General features: G+C 58.2%; 1 protein-coding gene across 4 annotated transcripts; it reads right to left on the bottom strand.

Moving 5' to 3' along the window:
* Window positions 1–1,228: 1,228 nt before the first annotated feature.
* SETDB1 (SET domain bifurcated histone lysine methyltransferase 1) lies at window positions 1,229–20,262 on the bottom strand. 4 transcript variants are annotated; one of them, XR_012997128.1, is made up of 23 exons: window positions 20,220–20,262; window positions 18,249–18,471; window positions 17,737–17,909; window positions 17,194–17,231; window positions 16,979–17,078; window positions 16,383–16,550; window positions 15,888–16,089; window positions 14,487–14,560; window positions 13,920–14,110; window positions 12,903–13,032; window positions 12,376–12,514; window positions 9,667–9,825; window positions 8,340–8,942; window positions 7,959–8,075; window positions 7,478–7,647; window positions 5,945–6,561; window positions 5,262–5,290; window positions 4,842–4,974; window positions 3,929–4,094; window positions 3,233–3,444; window positions 2,662–2,750; window positions 1,885–2,068; window positions 1,229–1,563 (listed from the first exon to the last, which is right to left on the bottom strand). XR_012997128.1 is itself a non-coding variant. In XM_076359793.1 (22 exons), exons 2-22 carry the CDS (start codon window positions 18,458–18,460, stop codon window positions 1,951–1,953), a joined length of 3,840 nt encoding a protein of 1,279 aa, XP_076215908.1. In that variant the 5' UTR covers window positions 18,461–18,471; window positions 20,220–20,262; the 3' UTR covers window positions 1,229–1,950. The 4 variants fall into 4 exon arrangements, 3 of the variants coding, with proteins under 3 accessions (XP_076215908.1, XP_076215909.1, XP_076215910.1); XM_076359793.1 differs by having other exon boundaries at window positions 1,229–2,068; XM_076359794.1 differs by lacking the exons at window positions 1,229–1,563; window positions 1,885–2,068; window positions 2,662–2,750; ... (1 more) ...; window positions 3,929–4,094; window positions 4,842–4,974 and having other exon boundaries at window positions 5,261–5,290; window positions 5,888–6,561.
* Window positions 20,263–24,514: the final 4,252 nt, after the last annotated feature.

Raw genomic sequence — 24,514 nt, 5'->3', positions numbered from 1 at the left:
AAAAAAAAAAAACCTAAAGGGTTTGGGCATCTTCTGTGGCTGGCACAGCAGCCCTGGCCGCGGTGGGGGTTTGGGGGGGGGGGTGAGCGCTTCGGCACAGCCCCCCCCTTCGGCTTTCATTTAGGCAGCGCTAAAAGCGGGCAGGTTTTGAGGATGTTGATATTTTCTATTTCTCCCCACCCCACCCCGAAAGCTCTCCGCGTCTTCAAAACCAGCCCGAGGAGCCCTGGCCCCGCTGCCAGAGGAGCGGCCGCCCTGCTGGGATGACAAAGCTGCTATTCAGGTGGACGCTGAGGATGGGAACGAGCGCGCGGAGGCCCTAGAAAGGTTTTTGTGTTCTGTGGTTTGGGTTTTTTTTTTTTAAAAAAAAAAGGTTTTTTAGCATGGAAAAAAACCTGCCTCCCTCGTGCGAGCGCAGCGTTGCGTGGGCTGGGCGCTGGTGTCAGTTTGGGGTGGGGGGGGCTGGAACCCGCTTTTTGCTGCTCCAGCTCTCCCCCAGACCGGGGTTTTGCTCTTCAGCCGGTGGGCGAGGCGAGACTTGATTCCAATTTGTCAAAAATCTGCCTCTTTTAGCCCGGGTTCGCGGTGGTTTTACCGAACCCTTTGGATGTGCAGGCACAAGCCCTGCCCACACGAAGAAGCCAAAACCCGGCACTTGAAATTCTGCGCCGCTGCCAGGGGCTGGAAGTTTTACTGGTGGAGCCGCCGTTGGGCTCCTGCCGCGTCCAGCAGCCGGACCGGGCTGGCAGGCGGCTGCTCCGCCCTCCCCGGCTGCCTGCACCAGCTCTGCCCTTCCCCGCGCCCGGCCGCAGGTGCCCAAATCAAGTTCGGGTTGCTTGAGTCAAGTTCAAGGCCAGCTCAGCCGCAACTTCAGTGCAGTATTTTAAGCCAAACTCCGTATTTTGAGCCTACGGTCAGATCCGGGGGGGGGGGGGAAGGGGAAGGCAACCGGCATCAAATCTGCTGCCTGGCAAGAGCAGTTCAAACAGCTTCCCTTTAGCTTTACCAAGTGGGGGTTTAACGAGTGTTTGTTCTGCTAGAAGGAAGGAAAGGTGAAAATGCCTGTGGGAGCTTGTTGCCTTCCCCGTGCAACATCTCGGCCTGTCCGGACCAGTCCGCCCCTGGCGAGCCCCGTGGAAACAAGGATGAAGGAAGCGGTTTAAATCCTGCTCTTTCAGGGTTTGGGGTTTGGTGGGTTTTTTTTTCCTGTGTCTAAAGTTCAGGGCAATTTTTTTTTTAATAGAAAAACATACTTTATTGCTTTTTAACAATGAAAAGATTCTTTACAACATATCACAGTTGAAGACAGATGCTTCCCCCCCCCCCCACTTAAATTCACGTCACCGCTATAAATCCAGATTGGTCCACTCTTACCAGGCTTATCTCCACCATCCTCGCTCCCTCCCAGTCCCGTCCCAAGGCTGCAGGGACATCGACGGCTCAGTCCCAACCGTCAAGCACTTCCCTGGAGTCTCGGTGAAGTGTTTCCCGCTGGAAAAGCGGCAGCACCACCAGCGTGAGCTGTAGCTGCCCAGGAATTTCTGTCTTAAATTTGGTGGAGAGCTGGAAGAGAGCAGGAACAGCCGCTTGTCAAGCGCTCAGGCAGGTAACGGCGTGGCTAAGGGCCTTTCCTGCGGCGCCGAGGGAGGGACCATCCTCTCAACGGGGCGACTGTAGCCCCTGGGACGTGGTAGAAGCAAAGCTCACGGCAACAGGTTCGGGCATCGCCCCCCCCCCGCAGCCGTCACACGGGTGCCAGGTTACGTTTCTGGTCCGTGTCCATCTGCCGCTGTAATTTTCAAGTGAACGGGAGAACTCGAAGCCACGGTGCTCGGCTTCGTAACGGTTACTACTAAACAGCCACCTCTTGAGAAGAAACTTTACCCTCACAAAGGGAAAGTCAGCACCAGGCCTGTGGTTAAGAGGGATCCGGTGGGAGCACGGGTGGGCTCACAGCAGCCGCCCTCGGCACTCGATAGCCCCGCAGCAGCACAGCAGCTCTTTGCCTTCCACGCTGCCCACCTCGTAGTTGTAATCCCATGTCAGCTCTGTGCCGGCTCGTATCCTCCTGGGGAGTAAAAGAAAAGCAGCACGGGCTGGGAGAAGAGGCCATTCCAAAAAGGAGGATAAGCTGGACCTCCTGCTAGCAGAGAGCAACGCTTACGTATGACCTCTCCGGACAGGGCGGTGCAGCCCAGCTTCCCCTGGGGTGAGGGTGAAGCAGCCCACGCAGCTGCCTTTGGCTCCACAGCGAGCAAAGGGACAAAATTCCCCAATGAATCACTCCCGTGGGGCTTCGCAGAGGAGACGCCGCACTCGCGGTGCCCAAGAGGCACGTGGCAGCGATTCACCACCGCCCAGCGCCGCCTGCAAGGTCTGTGACTCAAGCTGGGCAGCCGGCGGCCCCGTGCTTAACTCTCCCCTTCGGAAAGGTCAAAAACTGATGCAAATCGCACCAGAATCTCCAGCACAGAAGAGAGTTCCTCACCCAACTCATCCCCAAGCTTCTCCCCGCTCAGGCTGGTGCGAAACCGGGGACAGCAGTAACCAGGAGTAGGAAACACCCAGCCCGGCCTGGTCGCGCAGCCCCGGCAGCCAAGGAGCTGGGTCCAACCACGTCCCGTGAACCGGCAGCCCTTCCCCAAGCGCGCCGTGACTCACTTGCTCGCGAAGAAGGCGACCCAGGGGAAGCGGAGGTCGTGCGTGTCCACAAAGACGTTCTGCACGAAGAGGTTAGGACTGCAGCTATGCTGTACGGGGAGCGGAGACAAACAGAGTGAGCAAGTTCCTGCGTCGGGAGGGAATACAAAGCAGCCAGCAGTAAACACGAGCCTTTATAAACAAGCAGCATTCCCGATTTGTCCGCTGCATCCAGCGTAAGGCTGCCGAAACAGGACACGTTCCCTCCCCTGCCTGCACAACCAGGGGTGAGTCATAAGATCCACCCTCGCAAAGGTAACGGTCGCTGGAAGGACTGACTTAGCCATCCTGCTCACCACGCGTCAGGGGGCCGGAGCAGCTGCCCTGTTTCACTCGGGGGGGGGGGGGGGGGGGGGGCTGGATCATCCTCCTAGTCCTGCTCTTTTCCCACTTTTTTTTTTTTACTGTATTTATCTAGTCTTGGGGAGACGCAGGTCCACTGAAAGGACAGGTCACCCCAAATACGTCCCTTTCCCTTCTCGGCTGCCAAGGGACATTCCCCTTTCGTCCCCTGCCGAGGGCAGCGACTCACATTGAGGTACCGGCCCAGGTTCCCTTCCAGCTTGGCGTCGATGATATAACAGGACTCCTCTCCGTCGTAGAACTGGCGGGTGGTTCTGCGGACGGGCGCGCTCTCGCCCTTGTCGGCCGCCGCCATGTTGGTTGACTTGATGGCGATCCCGTGAGTTGATTTCAGGGCAAAGCCTCGGGTGGATTTCACCGCCACCTGCCTCTTAACAGGACCTGCCGCAAGAGAAGAGCAAACACCGCCGCGTTCCCTCTCCGTCTTCCAGAAGAGGAACCCCAGTAGTGCTGCTGGCCCAAGACGCTTTCCTCTTTCACACAGGGGTAATAAACCCCTTAGGGATGCAGCTCGGATCTAAAATCCCACCCTGGGATGGCTCCTGGGAATCTCCCAGCTCCCTGCTCGACCCAGCGGAGCCTGGAGATCCACCACAGTAAGTCCCACAGTTGCTTTTTCTGAGATATCCACAAATATCCAGTACTTGAGCACTGGGTTTTGCAGTTATGACTCGAATCAACGCACGGGGAAGCTTCAGACCTCGGTCGCTGGACACAGCTCAGAGGTGTCTGGAGCAGGACGCACCATGCTCGCAGCTGCTATGTCCTCATCGGCCCTTCCTGGTGGTTTCTGGCCAAAACTTCTTGCTGTACCTCTGTACTTTCCGCACTCAGCCCTTGTTCCTCCCCCGGCAGCTGTCCTCACCTGACCCGGACGAGGGGTTTTTCTTGTCGTCCCCTTCTTCCTCCTCAGAGCCCGAGGAAATGGTCTGGATGTCGTCGCTGTCGTTGGTGGTGCCCTGGGCCTGCCCCGCCACCGCCTGCCCGTTCTCCCCCTCGCTGTCCGTGCTGCTCGACAGGGTCAGCACGTCCTGCAGAGAGGCGTTAACAGCTCCTGAGTGCAGCTCGGGTCAGGGGAGAGCATCGCCCCATCGCTTTCCAAGCGACGTTCAGGGCTCCCTTTTTTCCCCCCCCGTAGTATTTTGCTCTCTTTTAGCAGAGGGACCCCTGTGCTCTAATAAACCCTTTTTAAGTGGATCACACAGGCGGACACCGCGATCGGAGCCGCCACGGGACAGAAACCCCATCTCACAGGCCAATGTTTGAAACAGCAGCGGCGTCTGAGGGGGCTGGCGAGTCCTGCAGCACCCAGACTGCCAGGGACTCACGAGCCTGCACCATTAGGCGCTCCGGGTTTTTTGCAAGGAAGGGAGAAGACCCCAAAAACCAAAGACCGTCCCCCCAGGATGGCTTCCTAGACCCGGCTCTGCCGAGCAATGCGTCCCTGGTGTGCTGCGTATGCGAACCAAGTGCTACATCCCATTACAACACATGGCCCAAACACCACGCTGTCCTCTTCTTTTTTTTTTTTTTTTCTTCTTCTTTTGGGCTTTCAGACCCGCGGAAGATCCCCACTGTCTGAAGAAAATCAACCCCCCTCCAGGAAACCACAACTACGAACCACAAGCCCTGCTCTGGTGCTCAACTGGGAGTGAAAGTGGCGCAGAAACGACCCAAAGTAAGGCCCAAGGCCTTCACCAAACCAGTTTGGAGCTGTGAGGCAGAGCCAGGTCCGCCCCTTCCAGCCCATGTCTGAAGCCCGAAGGATCGCCGCTTACGTCTGTGGTGGGCTGCGGGGCGAGAGAATGCCGTCTGCTCTGCAGCAGGGCGGTCTTGCTCGTCGGCCTCCGGATCCCTTCCAGCTTGGGAGGGCTCGGGTTGTAGCCATACATCCTCCCCAAATCGCTCAGCCTGTGGGGTGAGGACAGGAGCGGGTCACACTTGCACCTCCAGGGAGATTGTCCGCGGGCCAGGCAGAGACGGAGCAGCTGAGGAAAGCTGAGAGCTGGACAAGACTGCCATCTCCAAGCGATTAATTTGCCAGTGCACGTTGGGGCACAGCCCAAACCCTCCCAGCCTCTCAGCTCACTCTGGCAGTGGCACTAATAGCGTTAAGGGGCAGCCCTAGAGTTGCAGCAATTCATTCAGAGCGATATTTGGAAATAAAAAGCAGGAAAATACAATTTAAGGAGCCTTACCCAGGAATTTTGGTTGGATCTTCGGGTTCCTGCAGAGAGAAGTACAGAAGATTAAAACCTCTCCTTTTCGGAGCACTCCTCAGCCCTTCCGCGGAAACGCTCCCCGAACACCAGCCCGGGTGTGAGAAGCCGGCTGTCCCCACCGCTCGGTGTGACACCCGGTCCAGGGGGTGCTCCAGAAGGGCCAAGTTACGACCACAGGTCTCCCACCCTCCACAGCCCAGACAGCGGGTCTCCGAGGCCCCTCTCCAGAGCAGGGGGGGTGGACAGAGACCACCTCCGTCTCCCTGTCGTCCCCAGCCCTGGCTGAACGCTCTCCACACCACCTCAGGTACCCGTGCAGGAGGTGGCTCCCTCCCTCAGAGCCGCACAAGCGGGTAGCGCCCAGGGCAGGAGGGACGTTCAGGTCGTCTCACGCTGAGCGACGACTTCGTAGCCTCTTGTGCCACGGCTTCCCCCAGGAAGGAGAAAGGCGCCTCCCTACCCCACCACAGTGGGCCAAGTAAGCGGGGCAAGGGGACGGACACCAAGCGGCACCGCAGCCCACCTAGTCGCGTTGCAGGGGTAGGGAAGCCATTCGAGCAAGAGCACAGCTGAGGCACGTCTCTGCCTCTCAGTTTCCTCACCCATGCTCCCAAGGCAGGGGGCAAAACTCATCTCCCGGTCCCTCAGCCCTCCCTTACGTCTTTCTTCGATGCCTTCGACTCTCCGTCCACGTCGCCCAGGGCGGAAGCGGAGGCTTTCTCTCGCTCACCAGGGAGCTCCGTTTTGCTGGCCTTGGCTTCGCCGCCTTCGCTCATCTTGAAGGAGGAGGCGCTGTCGTTGTCCTGGAAGCCGTCAGACATGCTGTTGGAGCTCAGCCACGAGGCCACTTTGTTCTTGGAGGTCTCCTCCGACACCGGCAGCTTACAGGAGGCAGCCACCGCCATCTCATCGTGGCTGATTTGCCGGGTGAGCCCCGAGTCCTTGGAGGCTGTCTCCGACAGCCCGTTCTCCTTCTGGCCCCGGGTCTGCCGTCGCGTGGCATAGCTGCGCCATACCGAGCTGGTGCTGAAGTCCTCGTCCTTGCAGAAGTTGTCATCAGAGCTGTCCTCGTTGGACTCCTCCTGCTCCTCAGTGCCTGTGTTTTCCTCCTCTTCGTCCTTGAGGTCCACCCCGCTGCTGTCAGAAGAGCATTTTGCGTCGCTCTCGTAGCCCTCCTTGAAGTTCTCCACGCTCTCAATGTGATCCAGGTTTGCAAAATATTCGTCACCCATCTCTAACCCCTCTTTGTCGGCAAAGTCATCCGTGAGGATTTTCCCTGGGGGTGGGAAATAGAAAACTAAGCATGAGTTTTCCAGGGATGATATTCCTACCCCATAAATTTTATCCTGCCCTCCCAAAGGCTGACTGAGGAGCAAACAGGACTGACACCACCTTATTCCAAAGCCAGGCTGGGAAAGGACAACATATGACCCCGATACTCGAGGTAACGAAAATCCGAAGCACACGGCTGATCTAACGTGGGCCCTTGCTAACATCCAGGCTTCCAACATGGAAACCTCCGAACAGCAGTTCCAACAGGGTGACTGTCTCTTGCTCTGGAGGGCTGGAGGTGAGGGCGTAGCACAGAGGCAATATTAAGGGCAAGAAACCAGAGCTCAGGCAATGCCCGTGGTTAGTTTCGTTTCAGAGTTCACGCAACCGTGCTGCGCAACTTCTGCATTTTACTGGTTTGTGCCGCTGTCCCGGCGACTGGTTCCATGTAAACAGGAAGCAGGTATGTGTTGATTCACCCTCCGCGCGCAGAAACGGCTCTGGGGACCCGAGCACTTCTCTTGACACCGGCGCCGCGGCCACGCTGGTTTCTGCAGCATCTTGTTTCGGAGTTGGGCAAGGGAGGGGCATCGATCAGGAAATCGAAGCGCTGCAGGTTCATCACCTACGTTTTCGCTTTCCTGCGCCCTTAACAAGCACAGGAAGAGCTTCGCAGCCGTTCTGCTGGCTTTTGCATTTTGCGATAAACAAAGCCTAGATCTCGGGCCTGACACAAGCCTGACGCAACCAGATCTTTTCAAATACTTATTCCCCTCCTCCTTAACCAAAACAAAGCAGGCTCATGTCTGAATACATGTGACCGCTGGGAAGAGCGCTGGCTCAACAAAGGCTTTTCATTCACAGCACCTGTTTCAAAACTAAGAGGCTTTACCTGCTTGTTCAGCAGGGTGAGATCCTACCTGCGTAGATGCAGACGAAAGAGCCTTTAGCAATATCATCAAGGCAGCGAATGCCCCAGCCTTTGTTCTGCGTCTTGAATAACTGCAGTCGGACTTGGAGCCCGTGCTGGACCAAGCGATTGGTGCACATGTTAATGTTGCACTTGCACCTCTTGTTACACTCGTAAACTCTGGAAGAAAGGAGAACAGAGACACCTTCCCTGATAAAGCAATATCCCAAGACTTGGTGTTGTACCAATAATGATGCAAAGGGACTTGCGGCAGCGGCTTAAAGCTCAGCAGAGCAGGGAGAGTCTAGTTGCCAGGTACTACGGTAACGCCCAGAGATCCCGGGCCACACATTAGCAGACGAATCGAGAACAGAGGCAGGTTTTCAGCAGGTGCACTTAGCTCCGGGAAATACTGCCCCTCTGATAGCATCGGAGGCCTTGTTTCTGGGGCTGGTATTTGTGAGGGCAGGAGAAGACGCAGCTCTACTCACCCTGTCGGGAGGCATTCTTCCAGCCTTTTGTGCTGGTATCCTGAATTGGGGTTGATCTGCCCACCCGGGGTGCAGCCAGTGGCTTGGACTGTCAGCTGGTGACAGGCACATTTCGATCTAGAGAGACGCACAGAAAAACCCACCCACGCCCCAGAAGTTAGTTTTACACACCGGTTTTGCGGAAAGGAAAAGAAATCGCATCCTCCTGCACGCGTACGTGCAGAGGTGGGCACACGGGGCTTGACTTGGGAGTCAAACCTGCAACCGACCAGAGCCGCGTGGGCTTAAAGTCCAGAGCAGGTTCCACCTTGGGCTGTTATCAGGGCAGGCAGGTGCCGTCCCCCACCCTCCAGGCCCAGCGACGCACGAGGAGTCACCTACTTGTCTCTGCAGCCGTCTTTGCAGTCGCAGCCCACGAGGAACTCCCAGCTGGTGTTGATGTAAACCCCTTTGCCGGGGATGCGTTCTTTGCTGTAGGCCACCTGCGGAGGCGGGGTGTTATCGATCTCGTTGACACAGGACAGCGGCACGTCCTCCCTGCCCTTGGTAATGTCTGCGATGTAGTAGTAGGGCTTGTAGGGCTGGAACTTGCGATCTACCAGCACATACGGGTCCAGGCAGAACATCTCCAGGAAAAGGAAGTCGCAGTCTGTCTCAAAAAGGTAGCGTTCGATCTCCTGCATGGTTCGCAGGCACAGCCCACACGGCGTCTTGTAGAGGACGTGGAAGCCCATCTTGCGGTTGACCCGTCGGCGGGCTGTCATCCGTCGGAAGTCGTAGAGCAGCGGGATGAGCAGGGGGTTCTTGCTGCGGTACTGGTCGCTGCAGATGGGACGGACGCGGGACAGGCAGGTGTAGCTGCAGACGTGCGGCAGGTAGAAGAGTTTCTCCAGCGGGGCCCGGTAAGAGGGCTCGTTGGGCACACGGTCCATCATGCCATGGAAGGCCTGTGCTGTGCCACTGCCTGCCTGGCCGCTGGAGAGCCTGTTAGGGGAAAAGGGATACACTGGGCAACCGCGGCTTAAGGAAGAGCGGTGCTTTCTCCTCAAACTGCAAAGGGATTTTAGGCACTTAATTCCTATCAAAGCAGCTGCTAGTTACGCGCTGGGACACCCCGTTGGCTTTGCCGCTTAGTCCGATTAGACACAAGCCCCAGCGTCCCCCGGGAGCAAGGCTGGGCAGGCCCCAAAGGGAGTGTTACCAGCAGCAGAGAACACACACAAAAAAACCCAAAACCCAAATCAGAACTAGGGAAGCAGAAACAAGCACAAGCTGGCTGTGGTCTCAGAACTGGGATCAACGGCTTCTGTGCAGTGGATTGATTGCCACAAAGCCACCACCGTGGAAAAGCCACCTGCAGATTTATATTAATAGCAGCTCCCCCCTGGCCCCAGAAAGCTTGTCGAAACGAGTCCTCTAAGAACAAGCAGGGTCAGAGGCTGGGTAAGTTCTGGTCAGAACTGATAAGGGACCCTCCAAGCTCAAGCCAACAACAAAACGTAACCAACAGTTGCCTGGGAGGGAGAACAAGGTAAGAGGAAGACAAATGCTCAGGACCGGACAAGCCGGCAAATAATGGCGTCAGCCCGTAACAAAATAAACCTGCACGAAACCAAACAAGCCCCGAACCTGTACCAGCATCCCCAACTCTCACAGGGACGCAGGGATATTGCTGCGTTTGTAGTAAGCGCGAACAAGCTTTGCTTACCGAAGCTGCTGGGACGCACCGGTCCTTCCCGCCGGAGGCGTATCACTTAGGACGGGCGAAGAAGGCGACGACTGCCCAGAGCCCACGGAGCCAGGACGGAAGGAAGTGCTTTTCTTGGCCACTTGCTTTCTCGACTGGGCCAGCTGACTGTCGGAGCATCTGCACGAGGGAAGAAGGGAGGCGATTTGCAAGACGCACACGCTCACACAACTGGCAGGATTTAGACAGACAGGGGCAGTCAAAACAACACTCCGCCGTGGAAGTCAGCAACAGTGCCCCATCCAAGAGAAACCGAGCGGATTTTTTCCTAACGAGCGTGAAAATCAGCCCGTTTCTGACTATTTGTGCTACAGCAATCCCGCAACAACCCCGACCAAATGCCAGAGCTCAGCTACATTTAAAAGTGACTTCTGACATACTGCTATTTATTTGGAAGTGAGGCATGAGGGTGAGAGGGAGTGTAACGAGGATGTCCAAGGCCTTCATTTCAGGAAGCTGGACAAACCAGTAGATGAAGAAACCCCTGCAATAGCAGAAACAAGAGTTTACAGAGGCTCGTCAGTGCCAGAGTACTGAGCAGTGGGAGGAACAAGAAGTACAGAGGACTCTTTTGTCCGTACCAAGTAACGAGATAAAATTGTACAAGGGAATGTAACAACATCGCTGATGAAAGGGCTGCGAGGGGCCCCCAAACACCTCTGCAGCCCGACGGACAACATCGGGAAGGTGGGAGGCACCTGGAAGACACCAGCCCTCACACTCTGAGAAAACAACAGCGGAGATTTTCAATCCGTTTGCACCGATTAAACAGAAAAACACCCCAAACCAGCCACTAGTTTTCCCACAAGTGGAAGAACACAGTTACGTTATCAGGGCAGAAAGGGAGGAGACAGCGAGAGCAGGAGGGAGTGACCGTTTCTGCAAACATCTGCCTTAAAAGCAAGGTGTTAACGCGCATTTCAAAATTCAAGAGCAAGAGAAAAAAAGCTTCCGTCAACGGGCTTTAAACAGTCAGAAAAGGCTGACAGCAGCTCCCTGGCACCACAGAAGAAAGTGAGACTAGAGAGGGAGGAGAACCAGGCCTTCCTCAGAGTAAACGAAACACCAGAGTGAAGAAACCATTCTCCCAGTTTTAATAATCTAAAACCAATGTGTTTTGAACCCAACAGTATCCCTCCGGGCAGCGGGGACATGGATGTAAGAATGCTGCCTTCAAATGTTAAAAAACAGTTGTCTTTAAGCAGTTCACTATTTAACGGCAGGGCAGGGAAACGTCTGTAGTGTCTGCTTGTATTAGACCTGAAAACAAGATCCTAAAGTCAAAGCCTCTGTGGGGAGAGGGAAAACAAAGAAGTGTTCCTTGTAACCACTGCAAGGCCTGTTAAATGGAAAAGGAGAGATTCGGAGGCCAACGAGACGGCAGGCTGGCTGATCGCCGCAGTCCAACTTCACCATCTTCATGCCGTGCCATCGCACGTCCTTCCTACACCCTCGACAGCTCAGGGTGCCCCAGTGTTAGGGCAACAGCCCAGCTCTTCCTCCGTTCGCGGGCGGGGCCCTAGACCGACGGTGGAGGAGCCAGCGTCGGCGTTTCTCACGCTGGGGCAGACCTCCTTCAGCACCGGCCTCTCTCCTTGGTTATGAAAGAGACGAGGAACAAGGCTATTATGGCTTCGATTCTCAAGTCTTGGTCGGAATGGCACAGGAGGAGCATTTCCAAGTTAGCCCCCACATCCAGGGGCGGAATGGGTCACATTGCACCGGTGCTTGGAGAGGAACCCCCTCCTGAGACGGGAGGCTGGGGGCAGGTGGGGTTTCTTAGATGCTGCTACACCTAGAGAGCATCCGGTGAATAAAGATTCACTTGCTGCACAGGTTCCTTGCAGCTGGGACATCTCCTTTCTCCCTTTTGCCCGTGCAGCAAGGCACAGTCACAGCAGAAGACGTGGTGGCAGGGGGCCAGGCGTCCATAAATTCGGATAGGAAATCCACAGTGGTGACAAAAATGAACCGGGACAGCATCTCTCTCCCCTAGAAAGTTATTAAAGTCCCAGAGCACGTGCTCAGGTACCCTGGTGTTCTCCGGCACGCTCCCTTCATCACAAGGCCGCGTTCCTCCTTCATCCAGGCCTCCTTCGGCACTAGCCTGCACCTCCGAGAACGTCCCGCTTGGGCCCCTGGCAGCAGGAGGCACGTGTGCGACTTGGCCGTGGCCGAGCTTTATCAGGTCTGGTCCGTGACCACCGAGACCAACCACTGATCCCAAGTTCTCAGTGCCTCGTAAGTCATTGAGGTCTGTGAGCAGGTCAGTCCGAGTGGAGGAATACAAGGCAGCCGGGGGCCAGTGCCTGGATCGTGACACGAGGGAGCAATTCAGATTTTCGGAAGAGAAGGAGCAAACGTTCTAACTTGGAAATACATCAAGTGCGAAGCTTTAGCCCTGAGTAAGAACATGGCATTTGGCTCAGGGGGTGCTGGGCCGTCAGCTCTCCCGCCCCCAATTACTCATCCAGCAGCCTTTATCTACAGCTTCCCCCAGAAGCATGACTAAAACCGCTTTGTGCAACCAGGAAACAAGCCTAGTCATGGAGGAAACCCGCACCTGAGGATTCCTCTACACAGAAAGGGCGGTGCCTGAAAGAGCTGAGCACTGGAGACGAAACGCGAAGGAGGTAGTGGTGGAAGCAGAGAACTGACTCAAGTACTTACTCCATCTCAGCAGGCTGCGGAGAAACGGACCGTGCAGCCAGCGAGGCTGCCTGCATTTGCTCTAAAGGTTTGTACTGGGTACCAGCTCCCGTTAAATCTTGCGTGTATTGCACTACAGGCCCTTTGCTCCTGACAGCACCTAGTGGGGAAGGGGAAAAAGCAAAGCATCAACAAGAAAAGTCTCTACCATCAACCAAAGTTTGTTGCGCTAGCCACAAAATATTGATTTAGCTCCCGAAGGCAACCAAAACAGAGGCATTTGCAATTAACACCAGGTCGTTGGCTGAGCTCTGAGTCACAGCCAGTCACCCCAAACAGATTCTGGCCACTTCACACATCTGCAGTCTGGTTTTGCGGCATCTTTATGGCAGGAGAAAAAGCCCACTGTAAATCTTAAATCTCCAGGAGTTCTGCTAAAAAAAAAAAAAAAACCCCACCAAAACCGAACAAAACCCAAAACAGCCCACCCGCCCCCGCCAACCCACAACGCGTTCAGGATACCAATTAAAGAAAAAGATACCACATACCGACATTGGGACGAGTCCTTGCTTGTCCGCTTTGCTTCTTTTCTTGGGTGGAGGCTGTGGAAGTTTTCATGCTGAACATGGGCTCGAGGCGTGTGGAACCCCGGTAAATCCACTCACAACGTTTGTCATCCTGCAGCAAGGAGAAGGCAACACTCGCAGCACCTACAGCAAGAGCTTCCAGAGGTACAACACAGGCCTGGGAGACAGCAGCATGCTTTTACAGTGAGGAGAATCGAATGGAAAGGAGGCAAAGCATTGACCTGAAGGCTCCTGAAAGACCATGCAGCCAAGAGAGGACAAAGGCAGTAATTCATCGTGTCCGGGGGAACGCTGACTACAAACCAGATCTCGAGAGAGGCCCGATACCGAGACCCCAAGCTTCAAATTCAGTTCTCTTCTTAGCCCAACAACTGACTAACGAGGCACTGTTGGAGAAACCAGACTCCCTCGGGAGACGAGCTAACTCCTCAGCACAAACCCCACCTGGCTCTAGGACAGGGAGGTTAAACGTGCAAGCGCACATCATCCTCCCCAGCCCCAGTGGCTCTGCAGCTATCCAGACAGGAAGGGAGCCAAGCGGGCACAGACAGTACGTCTGCTCCCTTTCTGCAATCTGCAGAATTTGAGCAAGCAGAATATCGCAGCTTCGGCTCAGTTTCTCCCCCGCTTCTCAAACCAGCACTTGTATTTGGACAGAAGACACGGCTAGGTGGTTACGCCGAGAAAGGGACCAGGGTAGAATACCTGCAGATGATGGATTTTGTTTCTTATTCATCTACCACTTCAAAAAGTTTCACACGCGAAATGCTTTAAAAGGCTTTTGAAGCTTTTGTCATGCAAATGAGTCTCACCGTCCCGTCAACGCACAGCAGACGCTGGCGGTCTACCTCCTAAGCAAAACACCCGCTCGCTCCAGGACCCTGTCTGACATTAGCAAGGAAACTGGACTTGATCAGCCCCCAGACTCAAATTTAAGCCCAGCTTCCCCCTCTAATGGGAGAAGGGAAATTGCCCTACCAGGAAGAGGATTTTGACCAGACTGCCATCCACTTCTTCCACTCTGGATTTCCACCAGGTCCCTTCCCACTCCGTTTTGATCAGCTGGCCGTTCTTCAGCAGCACCATGGGACGGTTGGGGTAGGCCGTGATGTACTCCTCGATGAAATCGCGACAGGAAACATCCTCTATGTCTTCCCAGGTCTTTTTCACTGTTCAGAAAGGGACGGGCGGGAGAAAAGGAAGAGGAGGAAAGGCTCTTACAAAGAGAATCTTTAATTCTTTTTTAAAGAGATCCCAGATGGATTTTTACATAGGAACAATCAAGCAGCAATCCCGAGTGGACGGATTTTTGGTGGTAGGGCAGCCAGCCGTGTTAACGCACCCAGAGCGCAAGGAGTCACAGCAGACTCGCTCTGCCGGTAATAAACCACTATTTCCTCCAGCTTCACGTGCAAGCGCCTACAGGCACAGCACCGGAGGGGATGCAGCCTGTCCCCTGTCTTTTGAGCCCAGGCTCTTTCATATACCCAAAGGCTCTCCGTACAATTTCAGCGTTAGGACGCAGGAGGGGCAGAGATCACTCACGTGGCCTGCAGATTGGGTACAGCTCCCACTCCATGACATAGGAAGCGTAGCCATCGTCAAAGAAGATCAGGAACCTGGAGAACAGCGAAGAGAACAAGCGTTGGAACTTGGAATTAGGAACGCAGCTGAATAAAACGCAGCTCCGCATCACATAATGAAAAGTGGAGCACCCCTCCTGTTTCTCCTGCCAGTCCCAAAGGCCCTCAAATCAGATACGGTGGGCGAGGCCAGAACGAAGCGATCATTTCTGCCAGGAGATGATAAGCTTTGCAGTCCTGCCGCTTCCCTTGGTTGTTTCAGAACAGCTCTCCCCCGGCCCTGAGCTATCCCTGTTCTCCCAAAGCCAAAGGAGAGGCTGCCCAAAGGCTTCCCAGCAGCATAGGACAGCCAGGCCCTCTTCCCTCAGCTCCGGATTCCCTCTGTGCCTCGGCCACGGGAGGTAAAGGAAGAGAAAAGACAGTTTAATTGCTCCTAATCTCCGCAAGAAGAGATATTTTTGGAGCCTTTGGGACAGAGCAGCAGCAGTAGAGGCCGCACGCCGTGACTCGAACGGCACCACAGGGAGAGAGCTGGGGGACACGTCCAGGGCTCCACCTGCAGACAGGAGACGAGCATGAAAGAGTCCCCAGCGCCTGCGGGGGGAGCGGGAGCTGGGAGGGGGATACCCACAAGGCTGGGTACGGCCCCCGCTTGGCGCTGCGTGCCTCTGAATAACAACTTCAGGATACGGAGCCCTACGAAGGCTGCGTGACGAGAGATCAGCGTTACAGCCAGCCTAGCCAGGAGGAGGGAGTTCGCAATACGATCAATAAACGCGGTTCATTTTCGGTTATCAAACGCGTATCAGGTAGAACTCGACACAATTAGGCATTTACGGCAGATCCACATCTGAAACCAACAGGGCGACTATATCCTTTGTGAATCTTCCCAGAAGGACCACAAGCCTAAACCACAACATCGAAGCAGCCCTGCCTCTTATTTATACGCGACCGAAAAGGCTGCTTTAGAGCTGCTGTTCCTTCTCCTTAAGTGCTTTGACAACACTGCTGGCGCTAAACGCTTCTAGGGCTCTATTTCCTAACGTTATGTTTTATGCCTTGAGCAGCGCAGACTTACATTTGTGTGATAATTTGAATGAATTACCAGATATAATTTCTGACTCAGGGACATGACTAATAGAATGGGAGCTCCACCCAGAGCTTTCAGAGATAAGAAAGACTGAAGGAACAACATTCAGAGCTACGTCCCCAGAAAGGGCAGAAAAGAATTTAGCTCCCACGATAGCAAATATACAAATACACCCTTTTTTCTTTTCTTTTTTTTTCCCCCAAAAACAAAACAAACAAACAAAAACAAAACAGAGAGAGAGAGAGGTACGTGACCGTGGAGGAGAATTAATACCTGTCTTTATTCTTTACGTTTGGGGTTTCAGCCACGATGCCAGCATACAGCCAAACCTGGTTCCCATCTTTGTATTTTGCCACGACCCTGCTGCCAACGTAGTGCTTCTCAGGTGAGGGGTGATAGTCGTAAGCGATGTGATTGCCAGAAAGCAAACTCTTCCCTTTGTTATCAAATTTCACTTTGTACTTCTTTCCAGCACCTGAAAGACATTTCAACGTGGCAAGATAAATAAAAGCCAAGTGAATTCCTACAAGAAGCCCAACACCATGTACCGTTCTGATCCAAGTTCAGAACTTACTCGAAAGCCCTTCAGAAATTAATTTGTAAGGTAAAATATCATCGTGGAGATGTGTTGCTTTCACAACTCGCTCCAGGTTGGCACGAGGTGCTCTGACACGGGAGGGGACCTGCTCCAAGCCTGATCAGCGTTACCCACCCAAAGCCTGGTGAAAGCCACGAGCACCGACTCGCAGCAGCAAGCACAGGACGTACCGACCGTCTGGATTGCAATTAGAGTTCCTTTGTGCCACGTTTTGGTTCTCTTCTTGCCCAGGATCCTCATGCCAACGTTCAGATCGCCGTCATTGCTGAGATCACTCCCAGCCACTGCAGGGCCAACGGGCTGGAGAGTGCCAGGGGTTTCCTGAGGGGTCTGTGCATCTACTCAAGGAACAACAGCAGAAGGTAAGTTAGAAATTGCCCAAGGACTCCCTCTCTTACGTACGCAGTTGGAAGAACGTCTGTTGGACCCGAGACAGGAGGCGTTCTTGCCTTCCTTTACCTCAGTCGGCCTAAGTGCCTCAGTTTTACTGGATGGAGTCCTCAGCGAGTGAGGTTTAAGCACCGTTAAAAAGCTTTCATGTTATGGAAACCGCGCCACTTGTATTTGCTTTCGGAAAGGGCTTCAAGAAAAATAGGAATTTGGAATCAATATATCCTAATGGGTCTCTCCAGTGGGGAAACAGAATAGTTATTTCCTTTTTCAGAACGAAAAACCGAGAGGTGTAAGAAGCAGAGAGGACCAGGGCGAGGGCACACACGGGTGCCAGCCCACGTCTGTCGGCCCCAGGAACCTCTCACACGCTGACCTTTTTGTGCATCCTGGGCGTTTGTCTTCTTGTTCACGGCATCCATGAATTTCTGAACATCTTGGGCGGACTTTCTCATTGCAGCCATGGCTTCCCGCAGCTGGAGGGAAGGAAAGAGAGAGAAAATATGAAGCAGCTTTTCTTTTTTGCAGCAAATACAATGCTGTCCTACGTGTTCCAGCAAAACCCCGCTTCAGAAGTAGACTACAACTCACCAGAGTCTGATCCTTCGCAATTCTGGGACTACTATCATCTGCGTTTAAAGAGAAAAGAAGTGGTTTAAAACATCTTGGGGGAGGAAAAAATCCATCCTAGTTAAGTCGCCGAAAGAAGAGGGAACAGAGAGAAGCATCCCTTCAAAAGCCTCCTCTGTCCCTGTCAAGAAATCCACTCAAGCAAGGCTTGAAGAAAGCCACCCTTTCTAGACGCGCGACGTGCTGCACAGGCAGCTTCCCTGCAGGGGCGGCATCTGATGGGGACAACAATCAGGCAGGTGGGAAAAGGGAAAAGGTCCCAGTTTGGGACTCCAGGAGCCACGGAATAGTTACGGGCCCCGGCAGACCATGCCAGCGTTGATGTTCCCCACGTGAGCTAACGGGGTTGCCTACCCGACCCTCCCCTGCTTACGGACCCGCGTGGCTTACGGCCAGCTCCACGACATCCTTATTCTGATCCCCCTTGTTCCCATCCTCCTTTCAGGACACGCTCACATCTCCATCCCTCCCCTCGGTACCACGCGGCGCAACGAGATACTGAACTGTGCTTCCAGCCCGAATCGATGCTCATGACATCATCGTCATCCTCATCTGGGATCTCAATCACTTCCGTGGCCTTGGCAGCCGAGTCCTCGTCCTCAGAACTGCTCTCACGATACTGGAGGCCCAGCTTGGAGTACAGATCCTTCACCAATATCTCGCATTTATCAATGGCTCTGGGGAAAAAGAGACGGTAACAGACAAGGTGAGCCCCGCCGTACGTCCCGCAATACTGCGGAAAGAAATAGGAACCGACCGCTGGGGAGCTGCTAATTAAATACAGCCATGACGAGGTGAGGGAAGAGGATTCACACGAAGGATTTAAAGCCACGGGGGAGTAGTTTTAATTGTCCCTCAACAACCACACGCGAGCGAACCGACGCAGAATCGCAGCGTCAGTCTACAGCGAAGGGAAACGGGCAGCGCTCAAGACATCGGACTCAGCCACCCCGTCTCCCCCTCCTCTGCTCCGAGGCCCAACTCTGACACGTGGCTGCGATTCCAAGCGCGCCCACCTCGAAGCGTCATCAAAGAGCCGGTCAACGCGAGCCACCTCTTCTTCCTTCTGTTTCACGCACTTCTCCAGCTCCTCCAGTTGCTGCTTCCTCTGCTTCACGCACTCAAACTTCTCCAGCTCTTTGTCGATGATATCCTGGAGCTCCTCCGTGGAGATTCCCAGCTCCTCCATCACTTCTTGCTGCAGCTCTTTGATCTCCTGGGAATCCATTTCTGCTGCACCTGACACCGCAAAGGGGTGAGAAAAGGCCGATGAAACCCTACCACTGCAGCACATCCTCTGAGGCACAGCGCTCGCGTGAGCGTAAGCTCCGTTTTTTGAAAGCTAGTCAGGAAGAAAACGTTACATATGTTAAGATAACATCACAGGGAGCCAAAAACAGCCGAAGTGCAAGAAAACTGTGGAGCCAGGGGCTCCCCGGATAACCAGGGATTCCTGACGCCTCCTCCCATCTCTGCACAAACTCTCCAAACCCGCTGACCGCCGGAGCCTTACGCTTCGCCACCTCAGAGCCCTCTCCTCCGCAAAACCCGCGGGGCAGTTCCCAACCCTCTGCCCAGCCTGGGAGGAGAACCACGCAGATGCCTCTCCCAATCCGTCCCGCAGCTCCGCCTCCACGCAGCAGCCCCCAAGAAGCCCCTATCCTCCCCTGCCTGCCGTGTTCAAGGAACTTTATAACGTCCAGCCCCAAGGATGGCCCCAGCGGTTTCCTCTGCCCGGGCCTGCGGCCCCCGCGTCTCCCTTTGAGCTGGGCCTGGCGATAACCCCACCAGTCTCCATCATTTTCAGGTCTGTGCCCCCCCCCCCCGCCCCTGTCAGCGGCACTCGCAGACACCTTCCTCCTTCCCGCAGTGCTCCCCGCTCTCACCTCTCCCCTGTCTGTATCTAAGCACACCGTCGTCTCCAGCCCCCCTCGCCTCCCGCTCCTCCATCAACCCAGCCCCCCGCCCTCCTCCTCTCTCCCGTCGCCCGGCTCCAGCCCCCTCCAGCCCCCTCTGCCCCCACTTCTCTCCCAGCTGCACCCAGGCCACCCCCAACCACGGCTCCGCACGCTTCCCTCCAGCCCTACAAAGGCGGCCCACGCCCCCCCCCCGCCTCTCCCAGCTGCACTCCCACCCCACTGACCACGCGCCTCCCAAACGCACCCCCCCCCCATCACCCAAACGGCCCCCGTCTCCCAACGCGTCCCACCTCCCCTCCCACACCTAGGCCTCTGTCCAACAGCCCCCACCGCACCCCCGACCCCAAACCCCGTCCCTCCGCCCACAGCACCCCAGCCCCGTGCCGCCACAGCCCCCCTGCGACCCCAAGCCCCCGTCAACCCCCCAGCCTCCGCTCCCCCACTCCTAACGCCCTTACGCTCTCCCTTACGCCCTTATACCCGCAAGGTTCCGTCGGCCCCGCGGCCTATACGAGTCCCTGCCCACGCCCCCCCCCCCCACCCCGCACCCCAAAAGAAACCCCCGCCCCTCCCGCGTGGGGAGCTCCTCACGCCCCCCTCTCACCCCAAGCCCTCACCCCGATTCCCCCCGCCCCACGGCCCCCTCCTCGCCCCAGTGTCCCCCCCCCCAGTCCCCCCGCACCTCCCCGCCCCACGGCCCCCTCCTCACCCCAGTGTCCCCCCCAGTCCCCCCGCACCTCCCTGCCCCATGGCCCCCTCCTCGCCCCAGTGTCCCCCCCCCGCCCCACGGCCCCCTCCTCGCCCCAGTGTCGCCCCCCCGCACCTCCCTGCCCCATGGCCCCCTCCTCGCCCCAGTGTCCCCCCCCCCCCCCCCGCCCCACGGCCCCCTCCTCGCCCCAGTGCCCCCCCCCCCAGTCCCCCCACACCTCCCCACCCCACGGCCCCCCGCCCCTCCCTGCCCGACTCCCCCCGCCTCACGGCCCCCTCCTGCCCCGAGTATCCCCACACAGTCCCCCAACGCCTCCGCCCCCCAGCCCCACGGCCCCCCCCCGGGCAGACCGCACTCACCGAGGCCCCGGGGCCCGCCGCGACCCCGGTCGTCGGGGAGAAGGAGGAGAAAGGGGTGATGGGGGGGGCGGGGGGGGGGTCCGAACCGGAAGCTGCGCGACGTCACTTCCGTTAACAGCGGCCTCCGAGGAGCCCGATTCTCCCCCGCCGGTCGGCACGGCGGCAGAGGCGCGGTACTGCGCATGCGCGAGGGACGGGCCTCCGCGGGGGGGGCACTGGCCAAGGCGCATGCGCGGAGGGGAGGAGCCAGGGGCCCTTAAAGGGGCAGCGCCCCGGGAAAGGCGCGGTGCTGCCACCTATAGGAAGGTGATGGGAAGGGCCGGGGGGGGCCCGAAGGGGCCGGTAGGCCCGGGGGGTGCTGGGGGCCCAGAGGTGGTGGGGGGCCCGGGGAGGATGGTGGGCCCTGGGGGTACTGGTGGCTGTGAGGGGATGGGGGGCGCTGGGGGGGCGACGGGTGGTGGTCCTGGGGGGGCTCTTGGGGGGCGACGGGTGGCTCTGAGGTGATGGGGGACCCTGGGGGGCGACGGGTGGCTCTGAGGGTGCCGGGGGGGCCCTTGGGGGGCGATGGGTGGCTCTGAGGGTGCCGGGGGGGCCCTTGGTGGGCAATGGGTGGCTCTGAGGGTCCTGGGGGGCCTTGGGGGGCGACGGGTGGCTCTGAGGGTGCTGGGGGGGCCCTTGGGGGGCGACGGGTGGCTCTGAGGTGATGCAGGACCCTGGGGGGGCGACGGGTGGTGGTCCTGGGGGGCCTTGGGGGGCAACAGGTGGCTCTGAGGTGATGGGGGACCCTGGGGGGGCGACGGGTGGTGGTCCTGGGGGGCCTTGGGGGGCGACGGGTGGCTCTGAGGTGATGGGGGACCCTGTGGGGCGATGGGTGGTGGTCCTGGGGGGGCCTTGGGGGGCGACGGGTGGCTCTGAGGTGATGGGGGACCCTGTGGGGCGACGGGTGGCTCTGAGGGTGCCGGGGGGGCCCTTGGGGGGCAACGGGTGGCTCTGAGGTGATGCGGGACCCTGGGGGGGCGACGGGTGGTGGTCCTGGGGGGGCCTTGGGGGGCGACGGGTGGCTCTGAGGTGATGCGGGACCCTGGGGGGGCGACGGGTGGTGGTCCTGGGGGGGCCTTGGGGGGCGACGGGTGGCTCTGAGGTGATGCGGGACCCTGGGGGGGCGACGGGTGGTGGTCCTGGGGGGGCCTTGGGGGGCGACGGGTGGCTCTGAGGTGATGCGGGACCCTGGGGGGGCGACGGGTGGTGGTCCTGGGGGGCCTTGGGGGGCGACGGGTGGCTCTGAGGTGATGGGGGACCCTGGGGGGGCGACGGGTGGTGGTCCTGGGGGGCCTTGGGGGGTGACGGGTGGCTCTGAGGTGATGGGGGACCCTGGGGGGCGACGGGTGGTGGTCCTGGGGGGCCTTGGGGGGCGACGGGTGGCTCTGAGTGTGCCGGGGGGGGCCCTTGGGGGGTGACGGGTGGCTCTGAGGGTGCTGGGACCTCCACGGTGCTGGAGGGCCCTGGGGCGCTGGGTGGCCCCGGAGGGGGCCGGGGTCCCTGCGATGCTGGGGGTTGTTGGAGGGCCTGGGGGTGCCCTGGAGCGCCCCGTGGTGAGGGAGGGCTGTGGGGTGTGCCGGGGGACCGGGGTCCCCGGGGCTGTCAGGGGTCCCCGGGGCGGTCAGGGGTCCCCGGGGCCAGCTGGCCCCGGCTCAGCTGATCTGCTCCTCTTCCCAGGTGGAGGTCGGGATGGCGCTGTAAGGGTCCACCATGAGCTTGGCGCGCCGCACCATCGTGGCCGGGAGGAAGAGGCCCACGAGCACCACGAAGGCCCTGGCGAAGCCCTTGTCCGCGTCGACTGCCGGCGGCGCCGTGGCCTTCTCCGCGCGGGTGGCCCTCAGGTGCGCGGCCCCGAGCGCCCGGCTGCCAGCGGCATCGCTGCGGGGCAGAGACGGGCGGGATTCACAGGGGCTGAGCGGGTCGCGGTGCAGGGGAGGTACCGGGGGGGGGGGGGGGGGTGTGTGTCAAAAGGAGCCAAAACGGGGAAATCGTGGCCTTGAGACCCCTCTGCTCCTTGTCGCGGCTGTCGGTTGCGGCTTGGGGGACGCCCGCTGTCTTCCCATCCTTGTCCCAGGCACCCTCGCCACGGGGATCTTGATTGTCTCACCCCGCCACCCCTTCCAGCTCCCCTTCCCTGCCCAGCCTCCTCATTTCCCAGGGAAATGCAGGTTAAAATAGCCCCCTTAAGCTGTTTTTGGTTGGTTCCCCCCCCCCCCCCCCCGCAGGACCCCGCGCTCCCCGCTGTGTTAGGTGCAACGAGGCGCGCCGGGGCTCGGCTGACCCCCAGCAGAACGGCCGCCGCCGCCGCCTGGGGCTGGAAGCCGGACGGGAGGGAAAACCGCCGGTAAGCAAACAGGGGTGGTAAAGGAGGGTTTTCTCGCTGCTGAAGGGAGACGTTTGTGGCAGCGGACGGATAATTAGATTCGTACAAGGTCGGAGGAGACGCGGAGGCTTGTTGAGCGGCGCCAGGAGAGCCACGTGGACCGAGCTGCGTGTGTATAGGCGTATGCCTATATATAGAGAGAGAGATTTATTTTTTTAACGTGTTCATAAAGCTAACGTATGCTCCAGGAGCAAACGACCGCAGCCCTCGCTACGCCCAGGGCGGCAGATAAATCAAGAGGACCTCTGCGGCGCCCAGAGGTTGCGGGAAGTCCCCCGTCCCCCGTCCCCCCCCCGGGTCTCAGCCCCGTCCCGTGTGCGCCGACGGGGGCAGCTCCTTACCTCCCCGTGGACGGACGGACGGATGGACGGACGCTGTGCCCCTCTCCCTGCCCCGCTGTCCCCGGCTGCGGGTGCCTGCCGTCACCGGGGCTTCATGAATAACTGCAGGAACGCGGTGGCGTCGCCTTTCAGACGCTCCCGGTAACGGGGAGAAAGAATCCGGCGGATTAAATTCTCCCCCGCTATTTCCAGCACCCCCCTGCGCCCGGCGGGCGAAGGCTCCCGGGGGTCCCTTCGCGGGTCTTGCAGGGCACGGGGTGAATCGGGGAGCGTGGAGGAGGATTTATCCCCAAAATGCAGCGGGAGCCAGGTCCTCCCCAGCCTGCGTGGTAATTCGGAGCTGGTCCTTGCCTCGTTTCGGACCAAACCGGGCAAAACTCTTTGAAACCGCAACGCTTTGGGCTTCGAACTGAGCCGCCCGTTTGGCTCTTGCGAAACAGCCTCGCAACGAGCCCCGAAACGGCTTAAACAGCACAGAAACCCCCCGGCTCCCTCGGGTTTCTTTACTCCCCCCCCCCCCCCCGCCGAGAGGAAAAAAGATGGCTTTGAGGAGGAGGATGATTTCACGGCGAAGCTTTGCCACCCCTGCGAGTGCCCCCGGGGCTGGCGCGGGCTGGTTTTTTCCGGTGATTTTTCGGCAAAGGCTGAGTTTTGGGGTCCTGCCGGTGGCCGGGGGGAGCGGAAGGGGGGATAAGGGGGACGCTACGTCCGGGGTTGCCCTGTCCCGGGGTGCCTGGCAGGACCCCGGGGTGCGGCGCCGACCCCACGCTCTGGTCACGGGGTGGCCGGGGGTGAGACCTGCGACCCGCGCTCAGCCCTAATTAACGCTTCACTGGTGCCCCCTCCCCCCCCCCCAGCCTAATCCTGACCCCAAGACCGGGTCCAATCCCAGTCCCAATTCCAGCCCAAATCCCACGCCCAGTCTGAATCCCCGCCCCCAATCCCCGCCCCAACCTCAGTCCCAGTCTCAGCCCTAATCCCAGTCCCAGACTCGATCCCAGTCTCAACCCTAATCCCCGTCCCAGTCTCAGCCCTAATCCCAGTCCTAGAGTAAATCCCAGTCTCAACCCTAATCCCTGTCCCAGTCTCAACCCTAATCCCCGTCCCAATCCCTGCCCCAACTCTAATCCCAGTCTCAGCCCTAATCCCAGTCCCAGACTCGATCCCAGTCTCAGCCCTAATCCCAGTCTCAACCCTAATCCCCGTCCCAATCCCTGCCCCAACCCTAATCCCAGTCCCAGACTCAGTCCCAGTCTCAGCCCTAATCCCAGTCTCAGACCTAATCCCATCCCAGTCTCAGCCCTAATCCCCATCCCAGCCTCAGCCCTAATCCCAGTCCCAGACTCAATCCCAGTCTCAGCCCTAATCCCCATCCCAGTCTCAGCCCTAATCCCCATCCCAGTCTCAGCCCTAATCCCAGTCCCAGACTCAGTCCCAGTCTCAGCCCTAATCCCAGTCTCGGCCCTAATCCCCGTCCCAATCCCTGCCCCAACCCTAATCCCAGTCCCAGACTCAGTCCCAGTCTCAGCCCT

This window comes from Aptenodytes patagonicus, chromosome 26, assembly GCF_965638725.1.
Source record: "Aptenodytes patagonicus chromosome 26, bAptPat1.pri.cur, whole genome shotgun sequence".
Classification (NCBI taxonomy): Eukaryota; Metazoa; Chordata; class Aves; order Sphenisciformes; family Spheniscidae; genus Aptenodytes; species Aptenodytes patagonicus.
This window is presented reverse-complemented; position numbering and strand designations above follow the sequence as displayed.